The sequence below is a fragment of the Mesitornis unicolor genome, unplaced genomic scaffold (genome assembly GCF_000695765.1).
Source record: "Mesitornis unicolor isolate BGI_N332 unplaced genomic scaffold, ASM69576v1 scaffold13720, whole genome shotgun sequence".
Lineage (NCBI taxonomy): Eukaryota > Metazoa > Chordata > Aves > Mesitornithiformes > Mesitornithidae > Mesitornis > Mesitornis unicolor.
The window spans coordinates 7,767-22,529 of record NW_010157657.1 but is presented as its reverse complement, the minus strand read 5'-3'; the positions used below and the strand labels follow the sequence as shown (position 1 = coordinate 22,529).

General features: G+C 48.5%; 1 protein-coding gene across 1 annotated transcript in view; it reads left to right on the top strand.

Moving 5' to 3' along the window:
- Positions 1-1,352: 1,352 nt before the first annotated feature.
- FAM208B (family with sequence similarity 208, member B) overlaps positions 1,353-14,763 on the top strand; it is a 19,524-nt gene continuing 6,113 nt past the window's right edge. Inside the window, exons 1-10 of the mRNA XM_010180922.1 lie at positions 1,353-1,456; positions 1,552-1,571; positions 1,665-1,764; positions 2,462-2,562; positions 3,814-3,917; positions 6,941-7,013; positions 7,120-7,311; positions 11,059-11,601; positions 12,845-13,084; positions 14,393-14,572. Of these exons, the coding sequence (XP_010179224.1) occupies positions 1,431-1,456; positions 1,552-1,571; positions 1,665-1,764; positions 2,462-2,562; positions 3,814-3,917; positions 6,941-7,013; positions 7,120-7,311; positions 11,059-11,601; positions 12,845-13,084; positions 14,393-14,572 (1,579 nt within the window). The 5' untranslated portion in view covers positions 1,353-1,430. The remainder of the gene's footprint in view (positions 1,457-1,551; positions 1,572-1,664; positions 1,765-2,461; positions 2,563-3,813; positions 3,918-6,940; positions 7,014-7,119; positions 7,312-11,058; positions 11,602-12,844; positions 13,085-14,392; positions 14,573-14,763) is intronic.

Genomic DNA, 14,763 nt, shown 5'->3' with positions numbered 1-14,763 from the left:
AAGCAAAACGTCTCCTAGCACTCGTCTCACAACTCTTTGCGGATCAAGGCACCAAGTTAATGAACAAATCATGGCAGTGAATGCAAAACCAAGCAAGAACTGATTATTTATCTGGGTGCATATCTTAGTCCTGATGGATTGAGATGAATATTATGATCTTTCCCCGTCCACGTACTTCTCTACACATCAAATATAAAGCAGGAGTGAAGAGACACCACCTCCCCACTCCCCCCCAGTAAATCCACCTACAATATGCCCTGGGCATGGGAAAGGATGGGAATAAGCCATGTCAGGATGGTCCCTGTCACAGGGTGGAAGGTTCACGTCCTCTTTACAGGGTTTTTTTGACAATCAACTTTACTCCACAGACAATTCACTTTATCTTGCACTGCTTTCACAGGGGTTTATATTTCCAAGTATGCAGACTGCCTTCATCCGAGACCTTGGTACCATGGAAAATCAGGCTATATTGTCATTTGTAAGCTAATTAAGGTAAAAGACAAGTCTTTCTTTTTGACATGGAATGGTTTTCAGAAGTCACTATACAGTACAAGCAGTTTTTAAGGAGGCATTAGCACCCATAACTGTGATGAGGTATAAAAATCAGCTCTGAGAGCTCATTTGGCTATGGGATGTATCAAGCTGGGCTTGGCTGGAGGCCTGCAGCAGCACAGAGGATGCAGAGGACCTTCCAAATTCAACTGAGATCAGAAATTCCCCATAGGGTCACCTTTTTTCCTCGGACTCTCAGGCATTTTGGGGGTTAGAAGCAGTAACCTTAAGGTGGCTGAGATCACAGCCCCATTTCTTTCCTCCATGGTGTGTGTGGTGCCTTTCTCTCCTTCCCCATGGGCTCCTGCTCTTTGTAGCTGGTGTGGAAAACATACTGGTCCCACTGGTTCTCCTGAGCAGCACTGGTTTGTCTGTCATGCCAAGCTCAGACGAGTTAGGCCCTCATTTTTGGAAGGATGCAGATGCACACAGCCTCCTCACAGTGGGGAATGCGGGGAAAAGGAGCATTCAGGCGTCTTTGAAAACAAGTTTCTGCAAACAATTGTGTGTATTCTCTTATTTTCTGGGTATATTTTCTGGCACAGGGGAAGATCAAGGTGGTATCTGAGAATTACACAACCAGCTATACATGTCCATCGCCCGGTTACGACTGCCACGTCGCCGTGAGCAGAAAGAGCATCTCATCAGAGACCAGCCGGTGCCAGGCCTTCGAGCAGAGCCAGGTATGGGTTTGCAACAGGACTCTGCAGAGGGAAACGCAAGCAGGCCCACTTATTCCTTACCTTGTTTTATCATCTGTGTTTCCCTTCTTATCACAGTATTACGTGTATGAAGTCTGTGATGGCAGCACCGCAGAGCGGCCCAGGCAGATCTGCCCATACATAATCATTGCCTGCCAGTACAGGGAGCCAAAGGAAATGCCTGTCTTAGCTATAGAGAGCCTGTAAGCAACTCAGTGTTGTTCCAAAATACCTGATCCCTTTTCTTTTCCTTTTCCTATTGCTAAATGTTCCTCTTTTTCTCTCTTTTTTTTCCTAGACCCGAGTGTAACCACAAAGGTAGGAGCATCTGGTGCTTGGTTTTGGTTTATAAATGCTTGGCTTTGCTTTCCTTTCCTGCTTTCCCTGAACCGTTCTCCCTTTTCCCTGCAGCGTTGTACTGTCCATGGAGGGGACAGCTCTCCATTCGCGGCCAGATTTTATGCAACATCGCCCTGAGGACCCCGTATAGGGCCACAATTCCAGCTCAGCTGTAAGTTGCCCCTTTCTCCTATTTCTGTGTAATCCGTGGAGTGTGAAGCATTACAACCACTCTCGCAGATCATTTTGGGATCACCTTTGGGGATCTGTGTACCAGCAAGAACCATTTTTGTCTCTCCTACCCCATCCCTTTGTTGGTCATTGGTGTCAGGAAGGTGATGCTGGGCAATGTCACAGCAGCAGCTGGATGAGGACATGAAAACAGGCTCTGAACCGCAGCTGGAAGCAGCTGTATTTTGTCCTTGCTTTTTGTTAACTCTTTTGGGTTGTTTATTCTAAATCAATTATTCCTGCCTGGGATTTTTTCTCCTTGTGAGAAAGTTGCCTTCCTGGTGGTGCAGGTATGGTCAGCCAGTTGTGTTTTTAAGTTGACGGGATGGCAAATAAGTTATTGAGGTAACTAGCAGTCAAAAAACTGAGATATTTAAAATCTTCACTAGTCAGAAGCCAACCAGCAGGCAGCAATCTGTGACAGCCACTAACGGAGCCACCAATATCAGTATCTGGAGGTGTTTCCAAACAGGATCCTCAAATCAGCAAAGTGCTAAGCAAGCTGCATCTTTTCCAGCCGTCTCCAGAGCTGCTTTCTCTGGTTTCACAGTGACAGTGCTACCAGTGCTCTTCGTGGTGCTTAATCTTGAGAGCTTTTTATGCTTGAAAGCTCCCTTTCTGCCACTTTATCCCCTCAGGCCTCCCAAGCTGGACATTAACCATGTCATGGGTTTGTCTGACTTGAAGAAAAAGCTGCCAGAAGCTGCATTTGGGAAAAGAAATTACATTGAGAGTGAAGGTGAGGGCAAAACCCACTGGTGTGGTGAGTAACCTCTGCTTGTGCTGTGCCGTGGGAATTGCCACAGGGGACCAGAATTCAGGTCCATGTAGTGCTGGGCCCTGTCTTGGAGAGTGACTGGTTGCAGATAAGTGAGGAAAGATGCCAAGGCAGCACATGGATGTTTTTCTGTCCATACTTAAATGTTTTCCTGGTGGGATATAATCCTTTTTCCCAAAGCAGCCCTTAAATCAGCCCATTCCTGGGAGAGGACAGGGAGGGAGACCCTGATTTGAGGCCTGGGTCTCTGCAAGGTGCCTGACTTTGAGCTGAGAGCGAATGCAGAGAGACAAATTTACCCTTTCCTACAAGATCTCCCTAAAAGGTGAGGGATGCTCCACGTCTTGGGCTCTGACCCAGTGTCTCCTGCATCTGGGCAGATGGAGGGGAGCTGCCAGCCAAAGCCAAAAGACGTGAGCCAAAAGGTTGCCTGCAGTAGCTCTGCAAGTAGTCATAGGTACTCAAGGGGACTGACATTGTGAGAGGAGTCCAGAGACCTTGAAGAGAGGCAGGAAATGCTCAGCAAACAGCAAATAGAGGCACAGATTTTGGCAAAGATCCCCAGATGTGCACATTTTACTGGCATGGATACTGCAGGTTGCACATGGAGAGCTCTGGATGGGATTTGCCGTAGCTCCAGGTGCATTTCCATGTCATCTGGAGCCAAAATAAGTGTGGAGTGCTGCAGTATTGCCTCCCATCTGTCTTATCAGCTCTACTGAGTCAGCTCAGGGCTGACAGCCAGCCTGGTTTGGGTGTTAGCATTCAGCTTACAGCGCAGATGGACACAGGGTGGTGCCAGGGCAGGTGAGGAAGCAGGAGAAGTCAGGGAGGCCACAGCAACACTTGATAAAGGTGCCATGGAGCCACAATCTCAAGATTGGCTGTGGACAGAGAGGAAATACTTGCACAGAAGAATTTTGCTGTGCAATTCAAGAGGGGTAAGTTGAGATCTTGCCTTTGTTAAACTCCTTTGGGGATCAGAGTGTGGGATAAGGATGCTCCATAGCTGCAGAGATAAGATAGGAAACATCTCCTGCAAACCATGGCTTGAAAAGGAGGCTCACTGTGGTATGAATGTGTATACCAGCTTAGGAAATCTTGATTAGTTCTTTTTTAAATCAAGTATTTCCACCAATCTCACACCCATCTTCCTTATTTGTTCAGAGTTTGTACAATTTCAAAGTCAAATTCTCTCTCTTTTGTCTGCAGTTTGCTTTCAGGGTGTTTACTTCAGTCTGTACGAAGTGGAAATATCAAACAAGGATCAGTATAAAATGGATCGGTTAATAGAAAATCTGAAGGAAAAGGACCTGGTGAGTACTTTAAACCAGAGAAAAGTGGCCTTTTAAACGATCTCTTGAAACTTTTGGGAGCATTATTCACAGATTCTGAATTAATGCAAAATTGAATTCATTTCCCTGGTTTGATTATTACTTAATTACTAATAATTATTATTTTCGTGCTTGATTATTCTCAAACACAGGTGAATATTTCTGTATATAAACTGTTAAATGAAGTTTACTCGCTGTGAGCTGGAAACTGATTTCTAGGATGAGCCTGCCACACTGAGCACCATACCAGGCAAACCTCTTTTATGCCAGATTAGATTATTTTATTGTCTTTATTAATGATTTTCTCCCTGCATTGCAAACAGCAAGGTGGATTAGGACTGTAAGGGGCTCTTGTATATTATTGTCACATCTCCTTGCGACTCTGAGAGATGAATTTCACCCCTGTGGAGCACAGCACCCCCATCTCTGCTGGGATTTGTGGTTGCTTCGGCTTTGGCTTTGCTGCTGGTGGTTGCTCTCTCACATCTGCTGCTTCCTGTAGATTCAGGGCTGTAAATTCATGGCCACAGACTTGCCGATGGCTGGGCACATCCTCCCCTTGCTAGAAGTTGGCAGCAGCCCATGAACTGCCTGGAAATGCTGTTGCTGTGCGGCACCGCTGAAGAGCTGCCCATTGATGCACAACTTCCTGCTGTAATGTACCAAAGCAAGTGTTTGTTGTGGATCCCTGTAAGAAAAACACTCTTGAGTCCATAAAATATCAATTAAACCATCTTTTATTGGTGAAAATGAGGATAGCAAAGACAATCTTAATATCCCTTCACATGCAGGTAATTCTGAGGTGCACAGCATCAGCTGGGGCACAGATCTGTCCGTGCTGCAGCTCATCCTGAGGTTCTCAGCGTCTGAAGGGACATAAGCTTATCTATGCTATCCCTTTTATCTTCACACCAGTAAAAGATGTTACAATTAATACTTCACAGAGTCCAAGTGCCTTTCTCACTGGGATCTGCGGCAAGCGCTTGTTCTGGTGGGTTACACCATGTCTGTGACCACTGAGGGTTGGACCATACATCCTGCCAACCCCGGCAGAGCTGGGCTCTCCAGAAGAGTTGGGGCAGATGAGATGGTTGAGTTGTGGCTGTGAGCAGTGTGGGGTTGAAAGCCATCAGGAGCATCATTTCCCTAGAGCTTCCCCACCCCCACATGGTTACTGGTGGATGAGAAGCTGGACATGAGCCACCAATGTGCATCTGCAGCCCAGAAACCAACCCCAGCCTGGGCTGCATCACAAGAAGTGTGGCCAGCAGGGCCAGGGAGGGGATTCTGCCCCTCTGCTCTGCTCTGCTCTGACCCCACCTGCAGGGCTGTGTCCAGCTTTGGAGTCCCCAGCACAAAAAGGACATTGAAGTGCTGGAGCGGGGCCAGAGGAGACCACAAAGATGCTCAGGGGCTGGAGCAGCTCTGCTATGAAGACAGGTTGAGAGAGTTGGGGTTGTTCAGCCTGGAGAAGAGAAGGCTCTGGGGGGACCTTATAGCGACCTTCCAGGACCTGAAAGGTGCCTGTAAGAAATCTGAGAAGAGCTGTTCACTGGGGCATGGAGCGATAGGATGAGGGGTGATGGTTTTAAACTGGAAAAGAGGAGATTTAGGTTGGATCTGAGGAAAAAGCTCTTCCCCATGAGGTGGTAGATCAGTGGCACAGGTTGCCCAGAGAGGTGGTGCAGGCCCCATCCCTGGAGATATTCAAGGCCAGGCTTGATGGGGCTGTGAGCAACCTGATGTGGTGCCAATGTCCCTGCTGACTGCAGGGGTTGGACTGGCTGAGCTGTAAAGGTCCCTTCCAACCCAACACATTCTGTGATATTATATATGTTTCAAACCCACATCCTTGTGCAAGACCCGAATGAAAATGAAAGGGTGGCTGGGGCTTGATGGGGTTACCTGAAGCCAGCTTCTCTCCTCTGGGTGCTGGGTGATGCCTCTCAGCTCTGCATCAGGTGGCTGCTGCCTTAGGGCTTGATTTCCCTCCTCACCTGCCTGAAAATCATCCTCTTGGTGAGAAACCTCAGCTATTTCATTGAGCTGGATGTATGCAGGGGAAATGCTGGCTCTTTTTCCTTCTGCTCTGCTGGCTTGAGACAACCGAAGCGAGGAGCAGAACAGTAGTTCTGAGGAGTGAATGTTACACTGAAATTCTTCAGCGTTTCCAAAGTTGTTCTGTTGTCCTGGAGAAATCTGGCTGTGGGCAGCAGTCCAACCCTCTGTTATGTCTGAACGTACTGAATGGGATCAGCGAAGTTTCACAGAGCGTTGGAAGCCCTGGGGTTATTCAGTTCCTGTGAGTTTCCTGAAAAGATGTGTCTGCATGGAAGAAAGGGATTCAAATGGGTGTCCCCACGGAGGGAAAGGCGGCCCAAGCCAAGCTCTGCGATGAGGCATCAAACAACACCCAAACACAAGAAAATCCACGTTAAGCGCACGTCACTATTTAGACATGCGGTCATCCAGCTCTGAGACAGAGTTTGCAGGCGTCTCTTAGGCTCAGCAACTTTTTTCCCCTCATATTCATTGATACTGATGCTGCAAACAAGCAAACTGCAGGGCCTGAACTTCACAAGCTTGTGGCTTGTGCTTTGTCAGATGCTGGTGTCCAGCTTTGCATTCCCTGCAGTGAAAACCTCCCCCCTTGGGTTTGAGATTCCTGGCTGAGACGCCCAGGAGCTTTTGAGCTTCAGGGACTGAAATTATTAACCTTGTTCGTTAATTACAGCTCAGTTTGCTTGAGTGTATTTGTTATTTAAGAAACAGATGTGAGGAATTTGAGGGCTGAATAGCAGCATAAATTGGACGCTTTTGGTTGCAGGTCCCAGTTGAGCCATGTGGCATGAAACGAACGGTGTCCTCCTCAACTGGGAATAAACTGGTGGTGTTGGCACTTGTTTACTGGCAATCAGGGCTCGTTGACAGTTACGCTGTGTGATATAAAATGTGCTAAAGAGGAAAGGGAGTGGTTGCTCTAACTTTGTATGTCTTTCTTATAGGCAATCATCAAATATTTACAAGATCAAGGAGTCCTTATCCTCCTCACGTCCTCTGCCTTGGCACGAGATGATGGTAAGGTGGCTACATAGAAACCAATATCTGTGTTTAGAAGTCCTGCTCTTAGAGACAGAGGGTGGGCACCTTCAGTCTAAACAAAACCTGTTGCTTTCTTTCATAGGGTTTGACCCCAAGGAGCCCGTCAGCCTCCTGGCCCTGTTTCTGTTCACCTCGTCGCGGTCGATGTGCCTGAGAGGTAGGGAAGTTCCCTTGGCTGCTTTCAGACATTATATTTTGAGTGTGAGATCTTCACAGATTCCTCTTGAAGAGCTGATTTCTCTGCTCAAAACCACCTACAGCTTTAGCACAAAGGGTTTTAAATGAGGAGAGAGAAGTCCCAGCTCTGGCTATGCTGCATTTTAAGCTGATCCAAACCAGGTTCCTTGCCTCATCCATTCACTGCACATCCTTGCCCTGTTACAGAAAGTTGGTGGGTGTGACAGATAATTACTTCTCTCCCTCTCAGTCAGTTTTCATCAGCATCCACTCCCTGAACTGTCTTCTGTGTGCACATGGGAGTCTGCCTCCTGCAGAGCTTGGCTTACGTCCCTTAAAGGTGCACTGGAGCCGTGCTCAGAGGGGCGAAATGACACAGCAGTCACTGGACCATGCATGGAGCTTATGTGATTTGCTAAGCCAGCAGGAAAGCAGCCTAAAAAAATATAAGTGAACTGTTTTTTTGCTGAGATAACTGGTGAAATGGGCTCCATGAAAGGTCACTGCTGATGTGGGCAGGGAGAGGAGAGACGGGGAAGGGCCTTTGCTCCTCAATGGAGGCTCAGCTGCATTCACAGAATCATTAGGGTTGGAAGAGACCTCTAAGATCATCAAGTCCAACCGTCAACCCAACCCCACCATGGCCACTGAACCATGTCCTGAAGTGACTTCTCTGCTGTGGGATCTGTAAATGCTGGAAGCAGAGCCATGACGACCGGTCAGGGTGTTTGCCAAGTGAGGAGGGAGGCAGGGAGATGGTGTTGGGCAGAGCCACGGTGCTTTGCTGCCATCAAGGTGAGTCACAGCTCACCTGGGAGGTGAATCCAAGCTGTTTGCAGCCCCAAAACGTGCTGCTTTTCATGCAGAACAAACAGATAAAATACAGATTGCACCGTTTGAACCTGCAGATCTTGAACTAAGAACAAGCTTCAACCTGTGTTGCACCTGCCTCAAATTTTCTCTGTCTTCTGGCTTTATACTTCACTGTCTATGTGGAAATATTCACACTATAATTTCCTGCTGTGGATGTAAAGCAAGTTACTGGACAGCTTCCTCTGTGCAACTGTCACTGCATCCACTCCACCGGGAATATCTCTGGCCTTGCAGATCCCCGAGCAACGTGTAAACAGGGGCCTTTGGCTCTGCGTAACTTCTGGCTTGCTTTTTGTTGAGTCATCCTAGAGCCAAGCCAAGAGCCTGTTTATGCCAGCACACACTGGTATTTCGGTCCACCCTTACGTGAGCGATGGCTGGCATTGCCAACGTTGCTGCACGGGATGTGCTCATCACCCCTCCTTGGAAGATAAGATCTGCAGAAGAGCTGACAGGACCCACCAGCACATGGATTTCTTTGGGTGTTTAAGGTCCAGCTGTAAACTTTCTCCTTCAGGATCCGCGTACGAAGTGGACTTGTGAGTCAGGTGAAGATGTGGTGGTAACTTGGCAGTGCAGGGTGTGAGTGTCTTTGCTGCCTGAACTTTAAGGGCTTTAGGTCAGCCTGACTTTAAGGATGTGCTGCTGGTGGCCGTGTTAGTGTAGCAACCTTTTGAGTTTGTTTTTTAGGTATAGGATAGAGGCAAGTTCCACCTGAGGCAGACTGAAGATCCAAAGTACCAGGTCAAACCTGGGATCAGGTTGTTGCTGTGACACCCGAATTTGGATGAGGTGAAGGGGAAGAACACCTGGAAACCAGACTGGAGGTGGGAGCTGACCACACAGATACTGAGATCTTGCTTTACAGCCCCCAAACAGGCAGAAAATACCCTCCAGAGCAGGGTATGCTGGGGTAGAGAACAGGGCAAGGAGGTTTTTGTCTTGAAGAGGGTTATTGTGGAAGAAGGTGGTGGAAACAGGAGAGAGCACCGGGCATAAGGAGCATCCCCAGGTGCCAGTGGCCGGTTTTTAGGAAGGTTGAGGGCTATAGCAGATGTTGCCTGTGGCTGATGTTGACGCTAAAGAAGAGGTGAAGAGAGCAGCTGGTGGCAAAGCGAAGAGGCAGGAAGAGTGGATGACATTGAGTAAACGCTCCACGTTGTTACGTGTCGTGATCCAAACACTGATGGCTTCCAGATGTTTTTCCCTCTGGTGCCAGCAGGAGCCCTGCCTGTGCTGTCCTGTTCTGCCTATGCAAGCAGCATTACCCCAGCCAGCTTTGACTGTCCCCTGGGTCCAAGACTTTTTTGCTGGCATTATAAACCCTTTTTCCTTTAGGGCTTCTCCTTTACATGAAGACAAGCAGAGCCGTGCAGGGTTTTGGGGTTGAAAAGAGCCGGTCACCGAAGACAGCAGGGGAGATGCAAAGAGAAGAGGGTGGAGGATGGACGCATTTGAAGTCTGAGCTCAAACTCAAGGCATGAATAATGTTTCCCATTTCAAAACAAGCGGCCTCTGAAGCTGTTCCCTTCCTGTCCAGACAGCCGTCGGGAGGAATTTAGGGCAGGCATAACAAGACGTGCCGCAGCCTTCCCGAGCCAGCAGCGGAGGCAGGCGGCTGGGAGCCTGCTCATGAGGAAACAAGGACCAGCATCACCAGTGCACGACAGGGCCAAGAGGGGAAGAAAATCACGCGTCTGGGAGGGGAAGAGAAACGCCTCTGCCTTGCTGGGAAGAGATGTGACAGGGAAGGGAGGCACTGGGGTTGTCAGCCTGGCTCTGCAGCCAAAAGAAACCTTGGAATCGGATCATGACACGCAGACAGACCAAGCCTGTGGATGCAAAGCTGGATGAAGCCAGATAAGTTTGGCTTGTGCAGAAAGGGAGCTGCACTGATATATCTGCATATCACACCGGCTCTCCAGGTGTTTTTAGACACTGAGGGGACACTGCTGTGCCAAGCAGAGCCTCCTGCCACGGTGACATCTGCAAGGGCTGGCACCCTCGAGCCTTGGGATGCTGTACCTGGTAGGGTGTTAGTCCTGCCAAAATGAGAAACACCAACTGTTTTCAGTAGGATCAATCCTCCAGCTTTAGAAAATCACCCCAGGGGTTCATGGTATTTATTTGATGTGGTCCCCAGGACTGCTTGGGGAAGTTTGTGTGCCCCATCCCGCTCCAGAGCACCGATGTGGTGTCTCCATGGGAAGTCTCCCCACGCTGGCAGCAGGTGGAGATGAAGCTGCTGGGAGTTGCGTCTGAAAAGGGACAGAAACAACACAACTGATCTGAAAACTGTGTTGAGCTACACACCCTGCATGGGCAACCCTAAATTCAAACAGGTTTTAAAAAAAATCAGTAAAACTCATATATTTTCAGAGCTCTGACTGCCCTAAATGTTGGATTTAGCGAGAATTGCTGGAGTGAAGGGACTTAGACCCCTGTGTGTGATCCCACCCTGTAATTTCCTGCAGAACGGGGCTAGCTCATACAGCAGCAACCTTTCATCTCACTTTAACCCACTTTTGACTCCTACATGCAATTCTTCTTTACCATCAGCAGTTACAAGCATCCATCAAACGAGGACATGGCTTTTGTGTAGGTTGGTTTGGGGGCTTTTTCGTAGCTTTCACGTTCTCTTCGCACGTAACAGAGAGGTGATTTGGGGCAATTTAATCCTTTTTTTAAATATGAGTAAAACTCTGTGATTTTCCTTTCACAGTTGAAAAGCACGATCCGAAAGATGAAAGGGAGGATGCTGACGATAGAGACATCTCATTAAAAATAGCTTCAGTGATGCCTGGACTTCGCTATGCCTTACAGAAAGCCACCAATTCTTCATGGGGGGACACGGTCAGTACCAGCAGATGTATCACACAGCACCTCCAGGAATACACAAAGCTCCATCAAAATACGCAGCCCACCTCTGGCCAGACCAGCGACGTTCCCCTTTCTTCTCCCTTCTCGCCAGTTAAGGATGAATGTATTAACCCCACCAAAAAATGCTCAGCCCGGTCCTTCTCCCAGCTGCAGCGTTACCTCTCCGATCCCAGCAGCTACACCCTGGAAATGGCAGCTGCTTTAGGATGTTTGAGTGCTGCTGCTCGGTCTCTTCGCTGCGATGGTGAAGTGGATTTCTCTTCAGCTCCGCCACCGGCCCCTATTCCTCCCAACACAGCAGTAGAAATAAAAGCCAAAAGTAAAAGCTCAAAGCCCACAGTGAGGCTGGACCAGAGTGGTGAAGGCCCCACGAAAGACGTCAACTCAGCCAGCAAACCGTGGGTGCAACAGAGCAGGAGGAAATCCAGCCGAACCCTTGTGACCAGGAAGAAATGGTCACCCCTCAAGATGCAAATGCATCCCATGGGGGACGGCAGCAGGAACAGGAGAGCAAGCAAGAGGAAGAAAATCAACATCGCTTTCTCATTCCCTAAAAAGCCGGGGCTCTCGGCCAATTCCAGCGAGCCCATGCTTAAATTGGCCAATTTGCAGTTTCCACACAGAAGGAAAAGAGGTGAGTGCTGCATAAACGGGGCTGGCTTTCCCCTGGGGTATCCAGCTGCAATATTTGGGGTTCACTAGGAGCCCTTACGTAGGTCACCATCTGCTTTATCTGGTCACGTTGTGATGGCCTGAAAGTCAACGTTCTTGCTGTAACCTTGAGGAAACTGAAGCGTGAGATGGATCCCACCCAAATTCCTCTGCTGAAAGTTGGTACCTGGCATAAGTTGGCCTCTGAAGGCTCCTGTCTCACTGCCAAGGATGGGCTAAGCCTGTCTGAGTCTCCCCCTCACTTGCACAGACACTCAGAGTGGGTTGAGGTGAGTGTTTGGTGGTGAAACATGGCCAAAACCATCCAAAAGACCCCCTTGCCTGCAAAGTTTGTGTCATACTCAGCGACTTCCCCATATGGATTTGAGAGAGGCTCTCGTGTGCTTGTTGGAGAGGTAAATAAATACCCTCAGGGTGCATGTGCCCCAGGCAGGTATTAGAGTGACTTATCCCCAGGGAACACCTATTTTAGGTCAGGAAAGCCTTTAATGAGCTGAAGAAGTGATGCTTAATTTTTAATAACCATTTATTAATCACTCGCATCCGTAGCAAACCCATTTGTAAGATCAAATGCATAAATCAGGGCTGCTGCCAATCACTTCTAGACCAGTCCTTCCATATTCCCTAGCTGCATATTTTGCAATTAACTCCTTTTTAATCTGAATATGTCTCAAACCAAAACCAAATGCCCTCCCTTGCCCCTCAGTTCAAGAAGGACAGGAACTGCTGGAGAGAGTCCAGCGTAGGGCTACAAAGATGATTAAGGGAGTGGAGCATCTCCCTTCTGAGGAGCGGCTGAGGGAGCTGGGTCTCTTTAGTTTGCAGAAGAGGAGACTGAGGGGAGACCTCATTCATGTTTAGAAATATTTAAAGGGTGAGTGTCACGAGGATGGAGCCAGGCTCTTCTCGGTGACAAACAATGATAGGACAAGGGGTAACGGACACAAACTGGAACACAGGAGGTTCCACTTCAATTGGAGAAGAAACTTCTTCTCAGTGAGGGTGACAGAGCACTGGCCCAGGCTGCCCAGAGAGGTTGTGGAGTCTCCTTCTCTGGAGACATTCAAAACCCGCCTGGACGCCTTCCTGTGTAACCTCATCTGGGTGTTCCTGCTCCGGCAGGGGGATTGGACTGGATGAGATTTGGAGGTCCCTTCCAACCCCTAACGTTCTGTGATTCTGTGATTCCCTTTTCCCCCTTCCAGGCGCAGAGGTCCTGTCTGCAGAATTTGTGCACAAATCACAGTCTGAACCTGTTCAGGAGGAAACCTCAGCTCCTGATGATCCTGGCTTGGAAAAGAAGAGACCAAAGACACTGAGGAGCCAAGAGGTGAAAAAGGATCTTGTTTCTGAGACCGTCACAAAGCCACGGAGAAGTAACATGCTAAAAAGTGTGGCCAACAACAGCCCAGTGAATCCTCAAGCCAAAAACCAAGCAGAAAATGGTAAGAACGCTGTTCCCTGCGCAGATCTTTCGCTTAAAAGCTGAGCCATCAAACATCCCCATCAGGTCAGGATTGGATGGTAACAAAACCAAGTGTAGCAGCAGCCTAAGGGCCTTAAGACATTTGGTGCCGCAGGGTTGGGTTAGGATCTGGGTGCTGCTGCCCCCCAGCCTCCCAGTTACACATTTGCATATAAAATACAAAGGTGACCGTGAAAATCATCATTACAGGATGCCCAGACCATGCAGGGTCTCTTCTGAATCCTTTCCTAAGCTCACAGTTTGTCAATCAGGTTAAAAAGTCTGATTTTTAGCTGCTGAGCTCTGAAATTGTGTTGAGGCAGGGACAGAGCATTGCAACCTCAGGTCATAGCCAAGATTTTTAGTCCATTATGGATCCGTCTCTGGCCTTTTTGTTCCCCTTTGTGGTGAAGGTGGAAACTTTGAAGACTGGTTTGGCCACCTCGGCGCAGTTTATCCATTATTTTTGGTCTTTTATTGCCACATATCCTTGAAACGTGGATCTGGCCATTGCTCCCATGCAGGCAGGGAGTCAGATGGGTCCTGCCAAATGCCAGGATCTGCCAGAAATACAAAATAAAGAGCGTTTAGCAGCAAGAAATACTCAATTTATACCGTGTCTTACTGTGCCAAATGAAATGCAACACGTAGGACTTTAGCACAGCTGCGATTTAATCAGGTTTTACTTGAAGGGAGATTTTTGGGGCTGGTTTTTGGTAGAAGGCTTTAACCTTCTTTAATGACTTCATACTGGTTTTACACACACGGGCCTCGAGCCGTGGCGAGGGGCATTTTTAACACTGACAACTGAATGGATGCTTAATTTGTTGTGCCTCTGGGAGCCCCCAGGTCTTCCTCTGTGTTTTAGAGGAGATCTTTTGTAACTGTGGCTTATTGAAAGCGTAGCACAGGGTGCATCTGAGAAACTTGTGAACACTCAGACTAGAAGATGGTTTAAAGAGAAGAAAAAAGGATTAAGGAAACACTTCAGATACCTGAGGTTGTATTTAAGTGGCCAAGCTGCCTGTGCACAGAGGCCAAAGGGAATTTTGGTCGCTCTCGTTCCTTTTATTTTTGAGAATAAACCCCTTTGCTGAAGCTGCTTCAATCCCAACTCTGGACCTTTTTGTAGCAGCCATGGTTTTGGAGCATGATCATTTAAATGTACAAATTCCATGTTGGAGAGACACCTTTTCCCGACCAAACCGAACGCCTGCTCCAAACCCCTTCTCGAGGCAGAGCTCTGTGGCTTTTATTCATTCTCTGACTTAGTTTTTTTCTCTTGCAGAGCAAAAGGAGCCATCCTTGGTCCTCCCAAGCAAAGTTTCTTCCCAAAACCACGGAGCAGATGACCAAACAAGTGGGATTTCCCCCAGCAGAGGTGTCACTGATCTTGGTTTCGATCTGAAGGGGAACGACTACGAGTCCCACGCCTTGAACTTGCTGGCTGACCTGGCTCTGGGTTCCTGTATCCCTTCGTGTATCCCCAGGGACGAGGGGATCATCGCTGCATCCTGCAGCCCCTCCGGTGACGCTGCAAAGGAGCAGCAGAGCCATTGCAAGCAGAAATCCTCACGCGTTGCCTCCGACCACGAATACCACAGGGTAGACAAGCTCGCAAAGGGACCCAGCTCTCCTAGCAAAGCGTCGCCGAACCAG